The sequence below is a fragment of the Microcaecilia unicolor genome, chromosome 1 (genome assembly GCF_901765095.1).
Source record: "Microcaecilia unicolor chromosome 1, aMicUni1.1, whole genome shotgun sequence".
Taxonomy (NCBI): Eukaryota; Metazoa; Chordata; class Amphibia; order Gymnophiona; family Siphonopidae; genus Microcaecilia; species Microcaecilia unicolor.
The window spans coordinates 39,536,751-39,559,714 of NC_044031.1; the positions used below are offsets into that span (position 1 = coordinate 39,536,751).

At 44.6% G+C, this 22,964-nt stretch overlaps 1 protein-coding gene across 1 annotated transcript in view; it reads right to left on the reverse strand.

Annotated features, from left to right (window-relative positions):
- The window catches only part of LOC115465678 (SCO-spondin-like), a 537,587-nt gene that overhangs the window by 478,952 nt on the left and 35,671 nt on the right, over positions 1–22,964 (reverse strand). Inside the window, exons 9-10 of the mRNA XM_030196374.1 lie at positions 14,250–14,378; positions 10,321–10,483 (exon numbers count right to left, since the gene is read on the reverse strand). Coding sequence (XP_030052234.1) covers positions 10,321–10,483; positions 14,250–14,378 — 292 coding nt within the window. The remainder of the gene's footprint in view (positions 1–10,320; positions 10,484–14,249; positions 14,379–22,964) is intronic.

Here is a 22,964-nt window from a genome sequence, read left to right on the forward strand (position 1 = left end):
TTCAGATTTCACAAGCATTTGAATTGTTGAAAGTTGCCCTCATAAGGTTTAGAGGAGGAAGAGGATGGATTAAAAAGGACAGGAGTAGAGAGTTTAAGTGACCCTTCAGCCTTGCACACTTCTGAATTAACTTTCAGATCACAAAGCCCACCTGCTGAGATTTTGATATTTAAAACTCAGACCTTATGATCAACCCAGTGCCACCCCTCAGTCCTGCAAAAATGCATAATTGAAGAACATAAATAATTAAACATTGTTTGTGTGTATGCATACATACATACATATAAATATAAAGCCGAACACTCAAAGGATTTTTTGCTTCCAACTTCTAAAGGTTATAACTTTATATTCAGATATCAGCTCACAGTGATCAACAGTTTTTAAGTCACTGACAGCTGCAGGCACTGAATATCCAGTTACAGAGGCCAGCCAGAAGTTAACTCTGTACCGGTGCACAGTTAGCTTGGCAGATAAAGTTAGGACAGTATATAAGTGCTCAGGAAGGATGTGAGCTCATTGTAATCCTAGGAGATTGTGAGACAGCGGATGGTATAGGAAAGAGAACTCCCTCACTATTGATACAGTTCAGCCACCTTGCAGTAGGTGGCACTAGTCTGCCAAGTCTCATGCTGAGCCTGAGCCAAAGGAGTGGTGCTCAGGCTGGGAGGGTATTAAATTCCCTGAGCCAAAATAGTTCAGAGAGGCCCCAATACAGAGGCCCAGGGAAGAGGTTAAGGAGACCCAGATACAGAGGTTTCCACCTGGGAGGACAGAAGCCACCCTGGAGTGTGGGTCTCCACCACTAAGACCAGTGTGTAGAAGCTACCCCAGCCTAATACAAGGTAGGCTAAGCTTTAAGCCTTATAAGCAGTGGTGTGCTGGAGCTGGCTCACACCGGCTCACAAGAGCCGGTTCTTAAATGTTGCTGAATTTTGTGAGCCAGTTGTTGAATCGAGCCAAGCAGCCAGCACACAAATATCTGGGGGGGAGGGGGGGTTCCTCCCCTAGCTAACAGCATCATCCTCTCTCCCTCCTCCCCTGCCTGCCCACCCGTGAGCTTGCAATCCCATCATACCTCTCTCAGCTTCCAACTTCATACTCTCTCTCACCACCATCTGTCAAACATCACTACTCCGTCACCGCCATCTGTCAAACATCACTACTATTCCAGCAGTGTAAGTGGTAACATGCCGCCTGGCCAACCCAGAGCCTTTTCTCTGCCAGATCCTGCCCACGCGTAAGCAGGAAGTTGCATCAGCAGGGCAGAACACGGCAGAGAAAAGGTTCCAGGTCGTCCAGGCAGCGTGTTACTGCTAGAGCTGCTGGAAGAGTAGTGAGGTTTGAAGGATGGCTGGTGAAGGGAACGGATCAGCTGAGGTGGGAAACTGAGAGAAGTATGCTGGATGGGCAGGCAGATGATGATGCTGTGTTAGGTCTAGACAAGGAGAACAGGAGACAGTATGAAGTCAAAAAGTTGAAGCTAATTAGGTTTGTCTCTGTTTCCCCTTCCCCACGGAGCTGTCTTCACCATAAACTCAAAACAAAGCAAGCAAACCTATGAGCTGCTGCATCCACGTTGTTCTTTATTGTTGGTAGCATTTTTATTTAATCTCACTTATATTTTCAAATATGCCGGCTTGTGCAGCATACGGATGTACACAAGAAACATAATAATGAAATAACTTTTCATAGGTACAGTAGCAATTTGTTATAAATTTTATTTGGAGGGACTGGTTATAGGGACTCCCTAGCACTGTTATATTCGTGCAGAGATTTTTTTTTTCTCCTGGTAAAGGGCCACTAAAACAGACATCATGTTATGAGAAACAGGTGCTCAACATTCAGAGTTTCTATCTATCTATTTATTTATTTATGGCATTTATATCTCACATTAAACATAAATTAGGTTGAAACCTGGGAGCTTTTAAAATCTTTTATTTTCCTGTGCATAGATGAAAAGAAACTTGCTCCTTTTGTTTTGTTGGAATGCAATGGTATATTATTATAGAAATGCACATAATTCAATAAAAAAAATTCTTGGAAAAAAAAAGAAATGCACTTAATATTGTTTATTACTACTATTTAAAAGAGAGAGATTGAATAATGAGGGCAGAGCTACCTTCATGCAGAAGTCCAGATTCAGTCTAAACGTGCCAACATTTTCCAGTTCTGTGATATATATTTATTTCTTCTTCAAGTTTATTACTTTCAGTGGAAATTAAAACTGTTGGCTGCCTGCTATGTGAATATTCCATCACTCTTTCATTATTGCTACCAGGTTTTACATATTTAGGGCATATACCTTAAACATAGATTGTTTAAATTCATTTATCATGGTATTGCTTGTTAAACCCAAAGGCAAAGCCTAAGGGTAGTTAAACAATTTGATATAAACTGTGTTGTTTATGACTTTACTTGTTCTGTACTGCTTTGGGTCCTATTGTTCTGTACATCTGTTGTGTTATTTTGTTGAGTGGAAACAGTCGGGTGGGCTTATAGGAAGGGAGGGGAGTACGGGAGCGGAAGGGTTCTTGAGGTTGCATGGCCAAATGGAATTTACAGTAAAGAATATTGTATATTTTAATATTGTAAATTGGTTGCTACACTGTACCTTGGTACCAATTAAATGTATAATAAAGTTATTTACATATATAAGAGCCTGTTGTTAACATTTACCAACACACCACTACTCATAAGAATGCTGTTCTTGGGGTCTGGCTGGAAGTAGACCTTTGTGTGGATACTGTATAGAAACCTAAGAGAGACATTGAGAGTGAAAAGCCTGTGAGGGAACACGCCGGTTATTTCCCTTTTTTGTACAAAATAAAGCCCTTGCCTTTCTGACAGTACACTGCCTCCATTTGTATTTTATGAGGACGCCATGCCTTGCCGTGGTTCACATTATCACAGAGATGTAGTCCTTCTTAGTCCTGAACTACAGGGCCACCGAGAGACAGAGCTGGGCCCAGGGCAGGGCTGCCGCAGCCACTGCCCCCTTCCCCACTCAGGCTGCAGCCACTACCTCCTCCCCCCTCCACTTAGGCCACCATCGCCACCACCCCCTCCACTCGGGTCGCTGCCGCCACCGCCACCCCACTTGGGATGCCGCTGCCCCTCACCCCCTTACCTTTCTGCATCTGCTCCTCCCTCGATCTGTCACTCTCCTGATCCTGTGTGCCAAGACCCGGGTTATCGTGTTAATGCGATCACCCGGGTCCCAACACATAGGACCAGGAGAGAGATAGACCAAGGGAGCAGAACCTTCTGCCTGCCTCCGCAAGCCTTGCAGGTGCTGGGCCCCCCTTGGAGGCCGGGCCTGGGGAATTTTGCCTCCCCTCTCAGCTGAATTGGCAGGGAGTGAACCATGTTGTGGGAAGAGACCATACAAGTTCAGAATATAGGTAATAGATCATTTAGGACCATGAGAAAGAAAGGGAAGCACTAAGATGGTTCAAGAAGGAACAGCCCCAAAGGTGCAATATGAGATTGTTAAGAGTTGCTTTATAGGTCATAAATCTGCTGATGTAAGGTTCGACATGGCTGGCTATATTCATGCTGGTTAAAAAACATTTTCTGCCATTTGGGACAACTTTGGATACAGCGGCCACTTCAAAAGATGTGCCACAGCAACCACAGCCTAGCTCTGATGAGACATTCAGAACATTATTTCCACATCTAAAAAGAAGAAGTCTAGAGCTCACAGGGAGGATTATGTGGAGCTCACAGGGAGGAACTGGATCTTTTGCCCAGGACAGAAGGATGTAGGCTTCCTCCTGTAGAAGACCAGACAGAATATAACTACAAGTAGGGCAGAGAAAAATTTAGTTCTCTGGATGCTGGGAAAGGGAGCCCTTCCTCCATGAGTGTGAAAATCCACAGTCTGCCATGGCTTCAGAAGACATGGAGATGATGGAATGATGGATGGTTGTCCCTGTTGTCTTGTTACCGATTGTCTGTGAAGGCTGTTGAAAATCTAGCATGCAGAGAAGGGGATATGTCCTTTGAGATTATAATTCATTGTGGAAGGGTTTTGCCTCATACCTTGTCAGCACTGAGTCAAGGTGAATTATTTTCAGTTGGATTGGGTGTTTATCTGCCCTTGAAAAGCTTACAATTTAATTCTATACCTGAGGCAGAGGAAGGTAGAGTGACTTGCTAATAGAATTAGATTGGATTTATTAGTTTGATATGCCGCTTGATACTAACGTGGCTGAGCAATTTACAACCAAAACAAACAAAAAATATATATATATCTACTATAATAAAACGCACCTCCAACGTTCTGAAGCTGACTCCGTGGCTTCAGTGAAGGGTTCGTAACATTCAAGTTCGTAACATTCGTAAGTGTGTCACATCTCTCTCTGCCCCGCCTTCGCGTCAAAACGTGATGACGTCGAGGGCGAAACAGTGAGAGTGAAGGCAACGGTGCACAGTTGCGACGTCGAGGAACCTATCAGAGGGAACTGCATGGGAAGAAGGGAGGAGCGTCAGGAGAAGGGGTCATTTTCTGTGCAGCACACAGGACAGGAACATCGCTGGAACGACAACATTGACTGGTTTATTTTTCTGTATTTCCAGTGTACTCATATTTTCCTGTATTTGCAGTGTGGCTGGAGGGGGGGCAGGGGAGACAGGAGAATAGCTGGGTGGATGGAGGGGGGGCAGGGGACAGAGGACAATCAAACACACTCTCTCACAGACACACTCGCACCCAGTCTCCCTCTCTCTGTCACACACACACACACACACTCGCACGGTGCTGCCAACCACGCAGAGGGGGGGAGAGGCAGGGGGTCTTGAGACCAGAGGGGAGGAGGTCCTGAGAGGAGGGAGGGGATCATGAGACCAGAGGGGAGGGGGGAGGGGGTCCTCATACCAGAGGGGGAGGGAGGGGGGAGGTATCTCTGTCACACACACACTCTCTCTCTCACACACACTCTCTCACAGTCAGTGTCTTTCTCTCTCTCACTCTCACACAGTCTCTCACACTATGTCTCACACTGTATCACATTCACTCTCTATGTGTCACACAGTCACTGTCACACACTCTCGGTCTCACACACACTCTTGGTCTCACACACTCGGTCTCATAAACTCTCGGTCTCACAGAGAGTCTATGTGCTCACTCTCTCTCTGTCACACACACACACTCGCACATTCACTCTCTCTCTGTCACACAGTCACTCTCACACATACTCCCTCTCAAACATATACACTCCGAGGAAAACCTTGCTAGCGCCCATTTCATTTCTGACAGAAACGGGCCTTATTTACTAGTATATGTTTAATTAGTGTTATAATTGATCCATGTTTCAGTTGTTATTGTTTGCAGATTGCACATTTTTTGTTCATTGTTAAATATATTTTTAAGACAATAAAAAATTGTTTATTGCCTCTGCCTGTCTGGACTGATATAGAATCCTGATGGTTTGTGTGTTGGGACTGTGAGTGCTTTCTGGGAACTGTGGGAACACTGGGAGTGTGGCCTCCAGTAACCTAAAAATCACCGGGGATAATCTGAGAGCGGGAGACTCACCCAGAGGCAGTGGTGACTCAAGTCAATGGGAGGAGGGTGCTAGTGTAGAGCACAAATGGCAGGTGCAGGTGGACCTGAGCTGCGCTGGGGATAGACCCTCTAAATGGCCGCAGGGTAACATCAGGTGGGTGGCTAGGCATTTTGTGACAATCTTACAAAAGCTTTAGCACTGAAAAATTAAAAATGCATCATATAATTATAGAATCAACTAAAACGTTGCTGAAATAGAAGAGACTTCAGTACTTTACGAAAGTCATGATACCTAGTTCTCTGCTAGTTGCTTTAACCACTGAACAACTCCATGGATATGCCACAAGAGACAGTTTCTCAAACTCTAGAGCTGAGAGACTGCAAACTTTACTGCTGCCTTTAGCAAACTATAGAATCACTTCAATGCAGGGTGGGGGCCTTGCTTCATAGATGAGGAAAGGTATTGCTCCTTATGTGGAGGATATGTTATTTCACTATGAAGTCTCTCATGTAGGCTTTTTAGTGTGTCTCTGACAAGGACAGCAAAGAGAAAAATGCAGTGAGCTTGGCAAAACCACACCCAAGCAGTTAGCACATGATAGCTCCAAACCAGAACTTCTTCCATTGGGGAGTGAGTATCCATTTTCAATTATTTATTTGTTTTTCACTTTGGTGATATGGTGGCTGTTCATAAGCTGTGCTGATGACTGTAGATATAGACAACAGTTGGTGCCTATAAGGACTGCTCCCTGAACCATCAGGAGACATTACAGTACTAGTTCGAGCCTGTGATGGCTGATATTGAACAGGGCGGATTGTGTGAATTCTGGAGGACTGGATGGAACGCCATTACTATTGCAAGACTGAAGGCTTGGTGCAGTGGGAGCACTGTAACATCCATACAGGCAAGGAGGAAGGTCTGAGTGGTTGGCTCTGCTTCAGAGGCCAAACCTCAACATGGGTAGGCAGAGTATCACAAGGCACTGCAAACACTTGCAGGCAAGGAAAGAGGTCCATTCGACAGGAGCAGTATCCACTGGGTATGACAACCAGTGCCTTGAACAGGGCCACATGGCAAGCACTCCTATTCTTTGGCACCGCGGAATACACCAATGAGTAACTGTAGGGGAAGCATGCTACCAATGACTTGGCACACTTCTTTTGCCCTTAGTAGTTCACATGGACTGGAAGATTAGAAATATACTGCTTAGCACAGGGAATGGGTAGTCAGATAGCGCTTTGGACACCACCACCAAGAATTTGCGTTGATTGCTCTGCGTCCTAATAGGTGAATGTCAACTCATCGGTGTTGGAGTACTGGAAGTGAGGGTGGAAAGAAGCTCACACTGTCTGTGCTGTGAGGCTCGTGCAAACGCAGCCCACAGAGCAGGCTGGGGTTGTGAATCCAGAACTGCCATTATTGTAGGAAACTGCAATACTCTGGCTGTTAGAACTGAAGAATAGGTTTCTTCCTGAGATACGCTCAACGGAGTGAGATTTCTCAGGATGAGAGTTTTTGCCCCGTTAACCCCACAGGGGCACAGATCTTTGGAAACAGCCTGTTAGGTAAGATATAATGGAATAAGAAAAGGTTCAAAGAAGGGTAACCAAAATAGTTAAGGAGATGGAACTCCTCTCATTTGAGGAAAGGCTTAAAAGGTTATGGCTCTTCAGCCTGGAGAAGAGACAGTTGAAGGGAGGACATGATAAAGGTCTGCAAAATCTTTGAGTGGAGTAGAGCAAGTGAATGTGAATTGATTGTTTATTCTTTCAAAAATTACAACATCAAGGGAATACTCCATGAAGTTACATGGTACTACTTTTAAAAGAAATAGGAGAAAATATTTTTTTACCCAATGAAAAGTTAAACTTTGGAGCTCATTGCCGGAGGATGTGGTAACAGCAGTTAACACATCTGGGATTAAAACAAAAGGTTTGGATACGTTCCTGGAGGAAAAATCTATAAACTACTACTACTACTACTTGACATTTCTAAAGCGCTACCAGGGTTACGCAGCGCTGTACAATTTAACATAGAAGGACAGTCCCTGCTCAAGGAGTTTACAATCTAAAAGACAGGTGTACAATCTAAGAACAAGTATAGAGTATAGAGTCCGTCTGATAGGGAATACTATAAACTGCTATTAATGAGGAAGGCCACTACTTATCTCTGAAGTCGGAAGCATGGAATCTTTCAACTCTTTGGGATCTGGATCGGCCACTGTTGGAAGCAGGATACTGGGCTAGTATGACAATTCTTATATTCTTGTTTTTGTTTTTGTTCTTTGTGGACAAGATTTTCACTTGAGGTGAGAGTCATCTTGCTGCTATTCCAAGTGCAATCCAGAAAAGTCACATCTGTTTGGGGAACCAGAGGTCCACTGGGCTCTTAAGTACAGTAGGAGTGAGCCTTGAGTAATAGGGTGGATTCATTGAAGTAGATGGGGAAGAAGCCCTGGGCCATAGGGAAGGCAATCTGCTACCAGCAGGAGCTCTTAGTATTGTATTGTAACATTTATAACCCGCATTTTCCCACTTGTCAGCAGGCTCAATGCGGCTTACATACAGTATTATAGCTAATTTACAAGATAAAACAAACTGAATAAAACATCTAAACATAGTATATAAAGAGGTGGACAATAAAAAGGTGTGGTGGAGACACTTCAATATTTGAGTGTAGCCAGTTGTGCTCTTCAGTTCAGTAGATCATGGCCATACAACAAAGTGGCCCTGGACTAAAGAGCATCAAAAGCCATGCAAAATCGGGGGATTAAAGGAGAATAAACAAAAGGAGAAAACACCCACCAAATGAAGAAATTAATGTAAGCCAAAGAAAATAAAAATAATTAAGGAGAAGAGAAATAATTGTAGGGAGATCTGAAGGACTCATCCGTTAGGCAGAGCAGATAGAACAGACTGAGGTGGAAAAAAGAGGCAAGGTGGTAGGAGGTTGGCTAGCAATAGCTTGGAAAAGCCTTCTAGACTTCTCCGAGTTCTAGCAGAGCCAATCTGTCTGTGGTGCCTTCAGATGAGGTCACCAATGTGTGGCTGACTCATCCTGCTTGTCCATGGACAAACGGAAATACACTGTATTACAATGATCTACATCAGCCAACTACTCGGCAGTTGTTACTCTGCGTTTTCACAAGACAGAGGATAAACGAAGGATTTTTGACAGACCCGTTCATTCATTTGCTCCGTTGTAGAGTACTATGCTGCAACAACAGAGATTTACCAAGACCCCTGAGGCAGGCCTTTGGGCCAAAACACGGCCGTGTCAGGTCGGTTTTTAAGAATCTCAATAAAGACTTCTTGGTTATCCTCCTTGGCTCTTCCTCACTGTTTCTTTCTTATGTCTCACATTTTCGTGAAGTTTTTTTATTTCTTTGCATCCTTTCTAATCAACTAAAGACCACCAATCAGAACTGGTGCAAGGATATTAGGTGCCCGAGGCCACTGGTTCTCAATCCAGTCCTTGGGGTACACCTAGCCAGTCATGTTTTCAGGATATCCACAATGAATATTCGTGACATATCTGCATGCAAAGAAGGCAGTGCATGCAAATTTATCTCATGCATATTCATTGTGGATATCCTGAAAATCCAACTGGCTGGGTCTGCTCCAAGGACTGGGTTGAGAAAACGCTGCCCTAGGCAAACCCTAAGCTTTGTGCCCACCATTAAAATTTAGACCCCTCCCCCCCCCCCCCCCCCCCCCGATAATCACCATCACTCCAACACCACCCTTCCCAGAATAATCTTCTGAGTAACTGGGTTATTATACCTTCCTTGCAGGTATAAGTCCACCACACTTAGACAGAATTTTGGTATTTAGGTGTATATGTGTACACATATGTCATGAGTCTAATCATTTACACATGTAATTGACATGTATATGTTTCCACCTACTTGATAGAATTACCCATAGGCGGTCGGTGGCTCAACAGTTTGGGGAGGCTAAAGGGGGCGGGGCCAGGGGTGGAGCTTAAATCCTTAATTGTCTGATAACACGCAGAAAAAATAAATAAATAAAAATAAAAGTCACAATTAATACCTTTTATTAAATTTAGATATTAGATATGTATCATATGTCAAAGAATAAAGTGGTTGCTCAAAGCATATTCTAACCACAATCACTCAACTGCAAAACACTATGCACAACTTTGTCCAAAAACACACTCAGAACCTTACTGTACCATAAATATTACACTGGGCAGACCTAATACACCAATATACCACCCATACGGAAAATGCAGACCGTCAACAATATGAAACAAGGGATCATATCATCACAGTTCTCATGTAGAGCCACAAAACACCCTAATTCATGTTTAATGTGGGATAAAATGCCATAAATAAGTAAATAAATATAAACTTTTAATGTTGAGCACCTGATTCTCAAAGTGGACATATTCCAAACACTATAATGAAAATAAAATGATCTTTTCTACCTTTGTTGTCTGGTGACTTTTTCTGATCATGCTGGCCCAGTATCCGTTCTGCTGCTATCTGTCCTCAGTGCAGCTCAGGAAGTCATCCTCCTTAAATATCTCCCTGGCAACCCAGGACACCTCCAGCCAACCCCCCCTGCTTTCCTAGCAGTAAGGTAAACAAACCATAAACCAATTTCTACAACTGCTAGAGGGCTTTCACTGCAGCTCCTGCTGTGAGGATGGAGGTAAATCAACAATTTAATCCCCTCAGAGCAGCTGGACTCCACAGCCTCTCCAAGCCTCTTATACCGGGCGCCTATGGAATTACCCCTTATATTCTTTTCATCCCAAAACTGCTATGGCAAAGGCAGTCCACACTTACCACAGAATCCCTGCCTCCTCCAGTCAATAAAGATGTGCTGCTGAGCACACTCCCGGGCATAGCTTGCAAAGGTAGCACAAACAGCGGCACGTCTTCTCTCTTCTCCACCTCTTTCCTGGCAGTAGGTGTACACACAGGTATCATGGAAGGCCCTCGCATCCACCTGCCACAGAAAGCCAGCACAGTGAGTAAAAGACCACTTGCTTCCTCTCCCCATGGTCTCTTTTCTCTTCTCCTTCTTTCACCAATAACCTCCTTTCTATACAAGGACCTTCAATTCTTTGTGTTAGTGCCAGCTCTCACTGCTAGTCCATGCTGCAGGTCAGGGGTGGAGTGAACATTTGGGTAACCGGGCAGTGCCTGAGGTCCCAAAGTCTCTGCCTGGTTGCCCGCTGTTGCTGGACATTACAGCTCCCCCCCCCCCAGCCTCAGTGGGCCCTCCCCAGTCCTACCTTGAAGGGCCCTGGTGGTCCAGTGGCCTCTGTGGGGGCAGGAGAGAATCCCACTTTTTCCTGCCCGCTGCCGCTACTGTGCCTGGCAGTGCTGCCATGTTTTAAAAATGGCTGCCGAGACTGCCAAGACCCACGAGACTACCATGGGAAGTCTTGGCAGCCATTTTGAAAACACGGCGGCACCAGGCACAGTAGCAATAGTGGGCAGGAAAGAGTGGGGTTCTTTCCTGCCCCTCCCCCAAAGAAGCCACTAGACCACCAGGGACCCTTCAAGGTAGGACCAGGGAGAGCCCACTTTGGCTCAGGGGTCTGTAAATGTGTGAGAAGGGGGGTGGCAACTGCAGTGGTGGGTGGAAGCTGTAGTGTGCAGGAGGGGGGGGGACAGCGGGCAGTGGCCAGGTGGAGGCCCAATGGCCTTTACTGCCCAGGGGCTCCGACCACTGTCAATCCGGCCCTGCGGCAGGTGAGCTTTTTATTATACACTCAATTTATGAATGCAAGAATAAGCTGGTGTGATCAGTCTGTAAATCTATACTAAACAAAACAACACACCAGTCAAAATAGCCAATCACCAAGTGATATTGTATTTAGGAGAAAACCCCTCAGAACCTATCGGACCATGAGGCTCATTTTCAAAGCACTTAGCCTCCCAAAGTTCCATAGAAACCTATGGAACTTAGCCTCCCAAAGTGCTTTGAAAATATGCCTCATGCATATGTCCTAGGTTTACAACATGCCAAAAGAAATGGCTGTTGATAGTTTCTATCATAGGGGTTATAAATTCTTCTCCACTGATTTTTTTCTTTTTAAAGTGCAAATATAATGCCTCCAAATTACAACCAAAAATACTTCTTCATTATAACAATACTGGAAGCGCCAAACACGGGCTAAAAATATGCTCTACCAAAGCACAAAAATAGCACTTAGCTTTATGTCCAACGGCGCCACCGTTTCACCATAAAGTGGCTTCCTCAGGGACTCCTGTGCTCTCTGTCTTACTGTGTTTGTAAAGCTTTCCAGTTTTTATTCTGCTTGCCCACTTTGTTTCTAAAGTGGGCAAGCAGAATAAAAACTGGAAAGCTTTTTATTATCCTACCAAGTCTTTCAGGAACAGGTAAGGAAAAGAAGGGATGACGAGAAAGGCATTAGGACAGAACATATAAATGTGGAAAGAGCACACAGGACACAGGGGAAGGAAGTCTGCCAGAGTGGAGCAGTACATTGTAGACAGAGCACATAGGGAGTAATTCTATAACACAGCGATGACTTACAGGCACTCAGAGTGCACTTGATAGATGCATATCCTATAAAGGAAAGTAGGACATATAGTTGGCATGTAAATGTTAACATCGCTTTTATGCAATTACCCCGAGAGAGCAGAGTCAGGGAGAGAAAGCATACACAGAGAACAGAAGTAGAGATCTTCCAGTGAAGAGGTAGCATTAGGTGAATGCAAAAGTAGAGACAGTACACAAGCTAGAGAAAACACATGAAGAGACCACTTCCAATGGAAAGACAGCTTCCACAATAGGAGAAAGCAATGATTGTCAAAGCCCTGCAATCAGACAAAGTGAGACCAGTGATGAAGAGAGAACAGTAACGGCAAAGGCGAGAGCACTGGAATTAGAAAGAATGAGAGCAGTGATGGGAAGAGGTCTGCCAGTGGAGGGTGAGAAACATGGCGTTGTTCTCATGAATACTGCAATAGAAGTGAAGTGGCTGAGCATTGTAAGAACAGTGTTGGAGAACGCATGAGCACTGCAGTCAAAAAGAATGAGAGCAGTGATGAAGAAAGCACTGCAGATTGAGGAGACGGTAATTTATTTGTTTGTTTATTTATTTCTTAGGATTTATTTACCGCCTTTTTGAAGGAATTCACTCAAGGTGGTGTACAGTAAGAATAGATCAAACATGAGCAATAGACAATTACAGCAGTAAAAATATTAAAAAACAATACAGAGTATGGCATGGTATACTATTTACAATGTCAACACAATACGTAATAGACCATTATAGGTGATAGCGAAGGGTAAAGCAAAGATGTAACATATAGAAGGGTAAGAAAGTAGGAAGAGTTAGAAAGTAAGGTGATTGATTTAAAGAAAGTTGCACATGAGGTCAGAGAAATGGTTAATGTTATCTCAGCTAGGGTAGGAGTGGATAAACATGTCCTGTTGCAGTATATGCAGCCTGAGTACTCCTTGTGTGTGTGAGTGAGACTAACGAGTTAGTTACTTCTTCCAGTAAAGGCCTGGTTGAAGAGCCAAGCTTTCACCTGCTTCCTGAAGTACAGATAGTCTCAGTAAATTTTTTCTATCAAAAAAGGTGCCGGTACTCAAAAGCTAGGTCACCCTTTAGGGGTGGGGCGATTGCTGAGGGACCCACCCCACAATAGCGAGGCCCCCTGCAACCAGTCACAGAATCTATGACAAGGCAGAATTGGTGTGTAGAGCCTGAGCTCGTTCATTAAAACTTGGGGTCCATGGGTCAATTTTAGCAGACAATGGAAAAAAGCCCTGGATAGTCTTGTGTTAAGCGGAGCCTTTCAGGCAGTGCATTCTAGAGTGTGGGGGCTACTCCGGAGAAGGCTCGCTTGCGGGTATCACATGGTGTAATGTCTTTTGGAGAGGGTGTGGTTAGTGATAGTCCTTGAGAGGACCTAAGCGTCCTTGGCGGTATGTGGAGGATCATCCTAATCTTCAGGTACTCAGGGCCATGACGGAGAGAGCAAGAGGACTGCAACTGGAAAGAGGGAAAACAGTGATGGAGAAAGTACCGCAAGAAGAAGAGCAGTGATGGAGAAAGTGACAGAGATGTAATCCAACAGTGAGAAATGGTGATGGAGATAGCAATGCAAATGGAAAAAGAGCAGTATTGGAGAGAGAGAGAGAGAGAGAGACCATTGCAATCACGAAGAGAAAGATTATAGTAGAGATGGAGAGAGGGAAAAACGATGGGGAAAGACAGGGCACCACAAGTGGAGACAACAGTGATTTATGAGAGACAGAGAGAGAGCACTCATGGAACAGGGAGAATGAGAGCACTGCATTCAAGAAAGAGTGAGAGCACAGAGCAGTGTTGGAGAGAGCATTGCAGGTGGAGGAACCAGTGGTGATGGAGAGAATGCTGACACAGCACAAAAATAGAGATTGTTTCTGAAGAGAAAGCAGTATCAGAGGATTTGCAGACAAGACTCTGTGAGAAGACAGTGTCTGTGGGTACAGAACTCCTGTAGCTAAGACAGTGGTAAGAGGACATCTAGAGCAGAAAACATATGGGGTAGGAGATCGCTCCCAATTGGCAGGAAATGTGTACTGCAAAGAGAACCTGGCAAGAGAAGAACTCTCTGACAGACAGACACAGCACAAATAAGGAAGAGTAACCTCCTGCCCTTCCCCCACCCCAAAAATAGAGCAAGCAGAGGAAAAGCAGAGAGAAAGCGAAGTGAGAACTTATTATAGAGACCCATTCCTTTACCTTCGGATGGCACTGACTGAAGGGAGTAGTGAGCAGCTTCTGGCACACAGCATCTGCTTCTGCCCGCAGGGTGGCATCAACGCCAGCATCACAGCTGTGACCCATCTCTGCAGCGTCTTCACAGGTGTGCTAAACCAAGCAAAGTAAGACAGCGAGGTTAGAGAGACGTGTGACTTCAGCTCTAGAGGCTGGATTATTTGACAAGCTGTGCTATAGCCTTTGAGGACGATAGTCAGACCGTGGGAGGGTGCTCTGCTAACTCCCGAGGTCGGCGGTCAGCCCGGATATTCAATGCCGGGCCATGTCCAGTGACTGGCACTGAATATCCATTTTATTTTTAGGTGGTTTAAAGTTAACAGGATACGGCGTTATACTAAGATAGCCGGTTAACTTTAAACTGGCTAAAGATATACCAGCTAGAGAATGACACGAGAACAAAATTTGTCCCCATCCCCGCCCCGTCTCCGTCCACGGCCTGCCCCATCCCTGTAGGCTCTGTTCTCATCTGAAGAAGCCTCGAACATTATGATTTTATATTTAAAACTTTTTATTAAAATATAAAAAGGAACAATATGCTGTGCAACTGTTGTGTATAAATTACAAATAGAAAACAATAATAACAACGAGCAGCTATAATAACCCTCCCACCACCACCACCCTCTACCCTTCCAATCCCAACAATAGCTGACTTCTACTACCTCAAGGAATCCTAATCCACCCTGTTATATTGTCCAGGGGTACAAAATACAACCCGTTCTGTATGCCCTAGGGGGAGAAATTTGCCCTGTTGAAGCACTGTTACGATTTTTTAATCTATGGATAAAAGAAGTCATCAACAATTTCAGGATTGAGTCTGGCTCTCCTGTCTTCCACAGTCCTTCCTGCAACAGAAGATGTGCTGGTGGCTGGATATATAGGATCCATGCAAATTTTGCTAGCTGTGGCCAGCATGTTTGCTTGTTTTCCAAAAAATAAAAATATTGTCGTCTGCATCAATCAAAGATAATAACAGTCCAGTTCATTAACAGGCTTCAAAGTAGAAAGTGACATGGGGACAAAGTTTGTCCCCGTTCTCACAGGCTCTGTCTCCATCTCTGTGGGATCTGTCCCCATCCTCACCCTGTCCCCGCGGGTTCTTTCCCCGTCCCCATCCCCACGGTTACTGCAGGTCCCCGTCCCCATGTCATTCTCTAATACCAGCTCTTTAACAGGCAGATGATCAAAAGCCCCGCGCTGTTCCAAACAGCGCTCTAAAATAGCGCTGGAACAGCGCGGGGCGCTATTAGACCTATGATCAGAATAATGCATGCAAATTTAAGCTGCGCAATTATCTCTGATCATGAGGTAAAAGTGCGGGAGAATTGTGCCTGAGCATGCACTCAGCACAATCCTCCCGCACTTGTATGACAGGTCTGGGCTGGAGACCAATGAAAAGAGAAGGACGCCCATCTTTAAATCTGAAGATGGACGTCCTCAACTGCCCTGTTGCAGGGACGGCCAAATTTCAAGGGGGTGTCAGAGGTATAGCGATGGGGCAGTTGAGGACGTCCAAAATTTGGATGTTTCTGTGACGGGGCAGTTGAGGACATCCAAATTTTGGACGTTTCTGTAATGGGCAGTTAAGGACGTCCAAAATTGGATGTTTCTATGAGAAAGAAGGGCTCCATCTATCAGAAAGCATCCCATCCTTCTTGACAATGTAGTGTTGGTTTGTTTAAAAAATGTGGAACCATGATAAGACTGAATGCCAAAGTGATTCAGAATTTGGATAATCAACTCAATCTACTAAGTCAAAGGCACTGCTTAAGTCGAATTGCATAACAATCACACATTGACCTTTACATAATAGCTCTTTAGCATATGCTATCAGAGCTGACATGGCAGTTTCAGTACTGCAGTTTTTCCTGAAATCCAATTAAGAGGAGTGTAAAATGTCAAATTTTTGGAAATAGCGATCTAGTTGTTCAGACACATAGCCCTCCATAGTTTTAGCAAATAAAGGTATGAAAGCAATTGGGCAGTAGTTGCTTACTTCAGATGAGCTCAGGTTTGAATTTTTTGGTGTGAGAATGATGTCGCTTCCAGTGAGAGGGAAGCTTCCAGAAAGCAAATGAAAGTTTAGCCAGAGTGAGAGCAGAAAAGAATGTCCGAAAAGCTAGCCTAATTAGGTAAGGTGGGCAGATGTCCATACAACAGACTGATTTAGCGTATTTTGTGAAAATGCGTTTCACCTTTGGGAGTTGTACTTCATTGAATTGTGATCATATTTTGTCGGCAGCTGTAGAAGTGAGGGAATAAAATGGTGGGTCGCAGTGAGAGTTTGATGGGTTGAGTTGGCTTCTGACTGTCTAGATCTTGGTTTGGAAGTAGCTGACCAGGTTGGTCGCAGACCGGGAAGTATTATCCACAGTGTTTACTAGGTGGTGAACACTGGTTATCTGGTCAAGGAGTGAGAATAGCTTTCTGACATCTAGGTTATTATTCCCAATTATCTTGGAGTAGAAATCTCTTCTTTTCTTGGCTAACTGGGACTTGTAATCTTGAATACTGGTTCGTCATGCCTTCTTGTTTTCAAGGGTAGGATGGTGTCTCCAAAATCGTTCTAATCTTCTGCACAACCATTTGAGAAATATTAGATCCTGGTCAAACCATTTGTCTGAGTTTCAAACGATTTTCAATTTGCATTTAATCGGAGCTAAGTTGTCCAGTATTGCTTCAAATATTGAGTTCCAGCTTTCAAAAAAGTTATTGTCATTTGGTGAGGCTGAAAGAAGTTGGCGATCTGCTTTTGATCAGAATTTGGTTGGATTGATTTTGGCTCTGAGTGAGAGAGGTGCTGAGGAGTAGATCTTGTTCTCGATGTTTCTCTCCAGGATAGGGTAAAGTCCAGCAATGAGTGGTCTGACCATGGAACTGTTGTGACAGTATTGAAGAACAGAAATGCACTTCCTTTACAGGAAGTAGTGGATGCTATCAGGTCCAATTGGTGGCCCCTGTCATGTAGGTATGTTAAGTAATCGTTGTAGTCCAGCTGCTTCTAAGGAATCTAAGAATTTCATAATCTGGGGTTCAGAGACTTTTTCTAAATGTAGGTTAAAATCCCCTATCAGGAAAGTGAGATCATAATGTACAGGATATCTAGCAAGGATCTCCTAGAAAAAATCTTCTGACTCGGGTCACTTTCCGGGAGGGACATAGTATAGGATACAGCATAGTGGGTCATCAAAGGAGTTATACTTGATTTCACAGACTAATAGTTTGAGAGACGGAGAACTGATGGTCTCTAGTGGCTTCACATTGAAAAAAGATTTATATAGCATGACTAGACCTCCTCTTGATCTGTTTTGCTGGGTAAATACATAAGTTTGGTTCCTGATGGACATAGTAGTTGTAATCATGGGTCATCCTGAAGAGGGAACCAGGTCTCAGTCAGGAACAGGAAACCAAACTGGTTATCTATCAACAAATCTCTAAGAGTTTCGGACTTGTTGACAGCCGAGTGGCAATTTATATAGCCACAGGGGATGGGGGTGACCAGGTTAGGACGTTAGTGAGTTTGTGGGTTGACCTTGCTTTATCATAATGCTTTTTTCTATGATGGTGATTGTTGGTTATAGTTGGGATTTGTAGCTGCATGTGATCAGCACAGTTGAGCAGATGATTATTATTTCTTGTTAAAGAAGGAAAAACATGTTGAGTGTGGGAGCTTGGCAGAGAATAATTATGAATAAAAGGGGAATGGGTTGCTCCTTTGCTACCAATCATGAATAGAGACATGATTAATATACATTTAGACCACCGACTAAATTGCACTCTATTGGGTATCAGGGAGTAAAGAGGGCTCAGTACATTCATTGTTGCGGCAAAAATCAATAGATTGGACTCAGTTACACCCCTAGATAATTTCCACTCAAGGTTGCCCACAAAGGTTCATACCAAGGTGCGTGATACATCCCCTAGGCCTGCCCCCTTGGTAGCGCACCTCAGACCAGGCATACTGTTTTGGCCCACTGTGAGGGCTTGCTGGAAAAAATGCTGCTGATGCCACAGGGTGGGCAGGGATTCACGCTGTTCTGCAGGGAAGAAAGAGGAGACAGGTGAAAGAACTCCAGTGGTAGGGTTCCTGAGGCGCTGGTGTCCTCTTCAGGGTGATGAAGGTGGTGATAGGAGGTGCCTTAGACCAGGCATGCTGTTTTAGCCCACTGTGAGGGCCTGCACGGTCCTCATCGAGGTGATGAAGGTGGTGATAGAGGGTGCCTCAAACCAGGCACACTGTTATGGCCCACTGGGAAAAAAACACTGCTGATGTCATGGGTAGGCGGGGTTTCACACCGCTCCACTGGGAAATAAGAGGAGACAGGTGAAAGAACTCCAGTGGTAGGGTTCCTGAGGAGCTGGTGTCCTCTTCAGGGTGTGGAAGGTGGTGATAGGAGGTGCCTTAGACCAGGCATGCTGTTTTAGCCCACTGTGAGGGCCTGCAGGGTCCTCATCAAGGTGATGAAGGTGGTGATAGAGGGTGCCTCAAACCAGGCACACTGTTATGGCCCACTGTGAGGGCCCGCTGGGAAAAAAACACTGCTGATGTCATGGGTAGGCGGGGCTTCACAACGCTCCACTGGGAAATAAGAGGAGACAGGTGAAAGAACTCCGGTGGTAGGGTTCCTGAGGAGCTGGTGTCCTCTTCAGGGTGAGGAAGGTGGTGATAGGTGGTGCCTTAGACCAGGCATGCTGTTTTAGCCCACTGTGAGGGCCTGCAGGGTCCTCATCGAGGTGATGAAGGTGGTGATAGAGGGTGCCTCAAACCAGGCACACTATTATGGCCCACTGTGAGGGCCTGTTGGGAAAAAAACACTGCTGATGTCATGGGTAGGCGGAGCTTCACACCACTCCACTGGGAAATAAGAGGAGACAGGCAAAAGAACTCCGGTGGTAGGATTCCTGAGGTGCTGGTGGCCACCTTGGGGTGATGAAGGCGGCAATAGAGGGTGCCTCAGACCAGGCATGAGCAAGTTGTCCAATATTTTGATGGCTTGTCTTCCAAGGCTGTCTGCAGAGTTGTTCAGGCTTATCTTAATCCTGGCTTTCCAGGGGAGTCAGGCTGTTCTCTGCTTAGTGTCAATGGCCTGAATGAAAAGCAGATCTTTTTTTTTTTATTATTATGTTCTTAAATAGTGACCACAACAGTCTGGGGTTCCGCTTCAACCTAAACCAGTGAGATACAACTGAATTTCACGTTATCTCAATTATGCAGATGCTTGTTTTCGTCTAAATGAGTACTAGAATGGTCTGTCCACCATTTATGACTTGCAACCCAAGATCCATGAATTCTGAGCCATCCTGTGCTGCAGCCCCTGTGAATTCTATATAAATCATGGTTGAGAAATGTACTTATTGATCATAATTTTAACACTCACTCAACGCATGGAAACAAATACATAGAAAATACAAATATGCAATAAGACAATCCAAAAGATCTTATTACAAATCCAAAATAAGTCCAGGTTACAATGATTTGAAGAAATTATTTCAACTCGTAAACAAGCTTCTAGACACCACCCCAATTATCAACACTAATTCAGACATTCCATCTGCAGACAGTCTCGCTAAATACTTCTGTGATAAAATAATAAAATTACGCAATACACTTCCTCAGCACAACACCGACATTGAAAATTTTATCAATGATCTGGACTCAAACTCTGGCGAATGCCCAGCTGACCATAGATGGTCAAAATTTTCTCTTCTCACCATCAATTCAGTTACCCTAGCTCTTCTCAGATTCTCCAATACACACTGCAAATTGGACACCTGCCCCAGCCACCTTCTCAAATCCGCCCCCAATCGCTTCATAGGAGACCTCTCAGCTTACCTAAACTACATGCTCCAACAAGGTCATTTCCCTGAAGAACATGGCAACATTCTACTCACCCCTATACCGAAGGACGCAAAGAAAAAAACAAATGACCTCACCAATTACCGCCCAGTCACATCTATCCCATTTGTAGTTAAACTGATGGAGAGCATGGTGACCAAACAGCTCTCTGACTATTTGGATAAGTTCTCTTTACTGCATGAATCTCAATCTGGATTCCGCCCATCCCACAGTACCGAAACTGTGCTGGTCACTCTCCTGGCCAAATTCAAGAGTGAAATAGTCTTAGGTAATAGCATACTTTTCCTCCAATTCGACATGTTGAGTGCATTCGATATGGTTAACCATAATATACTTATTCGACTTCTAGAACACTTCGGAATTGGTGGAAATATACTTAACTGGTTCAAGAGTTTTCTAACCACCAGGTCATACCAAGTAAAATCTAACACAAACATATCACCAATGTGGAAATCAGACTGCGGCGTTCCTCAAGGTTCACCATTATCACCAGACAGCTGACACCCCCGCTGCCCCGGTCCTACCTGAGGGGTCCTGGTGGTCTGGTGGCCTCTGTGGGGAGGGGGGCATGTTCTTTCCTGCCTGCTGCACTGCCACTATTCCCCTGCCTGCCGGCACCGCTGTATTTTCAAAATGGCGGCCGAGACTTCCCACAGTAGTCTCATGAGACTTCTGCAAGGATTCTTGGCCTCCATTTTTTAATAACGGTGGTGCCAGGTGGGGGGAAGAGCAGCAGTCCAGAGGGCCGGGCAGGAAAGAACATGTCCTCCCCCCCCCCCCCCCCCCGCACAGGCCACTAGATCACCATTGTTAGTCCAATAAAAAAGGTATCATGTTATTTTCTTTTCTATGTTTTGTTTTATTTCTACCTATTATCTTTAAAAGTAGACTAACGGAGGACGTGACGTCATGAACAGGAGCGGTTGCTGAATCTCCCGCTCCTGTCAGCTTGCCCGATAAACCCTCAAAACCTGGCGATTTAAGCAGCAGCGACCCCCCCAACCTTATAAATCTGGAATCGGAAATCAAGAGGTACACCACTGCCTGATCAAGCGTGATATTATGGCAGCGAAAAGCGCTCGAAACGCTAAAGATAAAACACGTGTTGGAGAGGACAAAATGGCGGCCCCGCCAAGCCCGCCGGCGCACACAGTGAGTTCGGCTTGGGTAGCGGAGGTGGTGGCGGAGGTAACGAATGCCATGGAGCCGCTGCTAGACCGGCGATTAGCTCCTATTGACAGCAAACTAGATTTAGTCCAAGAGAATTTAGGACAATTAAATAAAGACCTAGCAGAGTTTCAACAACGCCAGGGGGTCTTGGAAGATACAGTACTGAAAATGGAGGCAGAAAATGTAAAACTCAGAACCCAATTAGAAGCATATGAAGAAAAGCTGGAAGATCTTGAAAACAGATCGCGCAGAAACAATTTGAGATTTGTTGGGCTGCCCGAGGAACTAGGAACAACTAATCTGAGAGCTTTTATAGAAAACTGGCTAATTGAACAAATACAAATACCTGCAGATATGGGAGCCCTTCGAGTGGAGAGGGCGCACCGGGTGGGACCCAGACGCTCAGAAAGCGGGGGGTCGCGTGTGGTGATCTGCCGACTGTTAAATTCTGCACATAAGGAAGCTATACTGCAGGCTCTGCGGAAAGATCAAGAACTGCACTATGAAAATAAAAAAATCTTGTGCTTCCAGGATTATTCGGCGGCTGTGGCGTTGCAAAGGAGGAAGTTTTCCCCGATTTGTACACAACTATTTGAAAAGAAAATTCGTTTCGCCCTGCAATACCCAGCAAAATTACGAGTCACCTACCAAGCGGAGACAAAAATCTTCACTTCAGTGGATAAAGCACAGGCCTTTTTGAGTGCTATTGAGAATCGTTGATTATAAGAGAGCCAAAAGGCTTGAGAATAAGATGGATACAGAGCGGATAGTTATAAGGTTGGAATGAAAATGGATTACAACATGTTACGTTAAGTATGGGTTATTACTGTTTATTGCAATGACAGCACTCTGCCTATTAACCACTGATTTCGATATTAAGAGGAAACAGACAAGCAGCGGTGAAGCAACTGAACCATTAAAATACAAACTACTATGGGCTGCCGTTGATAAGAATCTGCAAAGTAACAGGAAGTCTGGGGATATACAGACTGGAAAATTTTGTGCTTCCAGGATTATTCGGCGGCTGTGGCGTTGCAAAGGAGGAAGTTTTCCCCGATTTGTACACAGCCATTTGAAAAGAAAATTTGTTTCGTCCTGCAATACCCAGCAAAATTACGAGTCACCTACCAGGCGGAGACAAAAATCTTTACTTCAGTGGATAAAGTACAGGCCTGTTTGAGTGCTATTGAGAATCGTTGATTATAAGAGAGCCAAAAGGCTTGAGAATAAGATGGATACAGAGCGGACAGTTATAAGGTTGGAATGAATATGGATTACAACATGTTAAGTTGAGTATGGGTTATTACTGTTTATTGCAATGACAGCACTTTGCCTATTGACCACTGATTTCGACATTAAGAGGAAACAGGCAAGCAGCGGTGAAGCAACTGAACCATTAAAATACAAACTATTATGGGCTGCCGTTGATAAGAACCTGCAAAGTAACAGAAAGTCTGGGGACATATAGGCTGGACCAGAAGCTGAGAGACAAGACACACTTATTAGAGATGCCAGGTCCTTAAGGATTCTGAAGAAATAGACACAGCCTAACAAGCAGACGAGACAAGTGAAAGGTTGCAAAATAGAGATGTTGATGTATAAAAACTGAACAAATGCAGAGTTTTGATTTTCGATACCATTGCTAATAATTT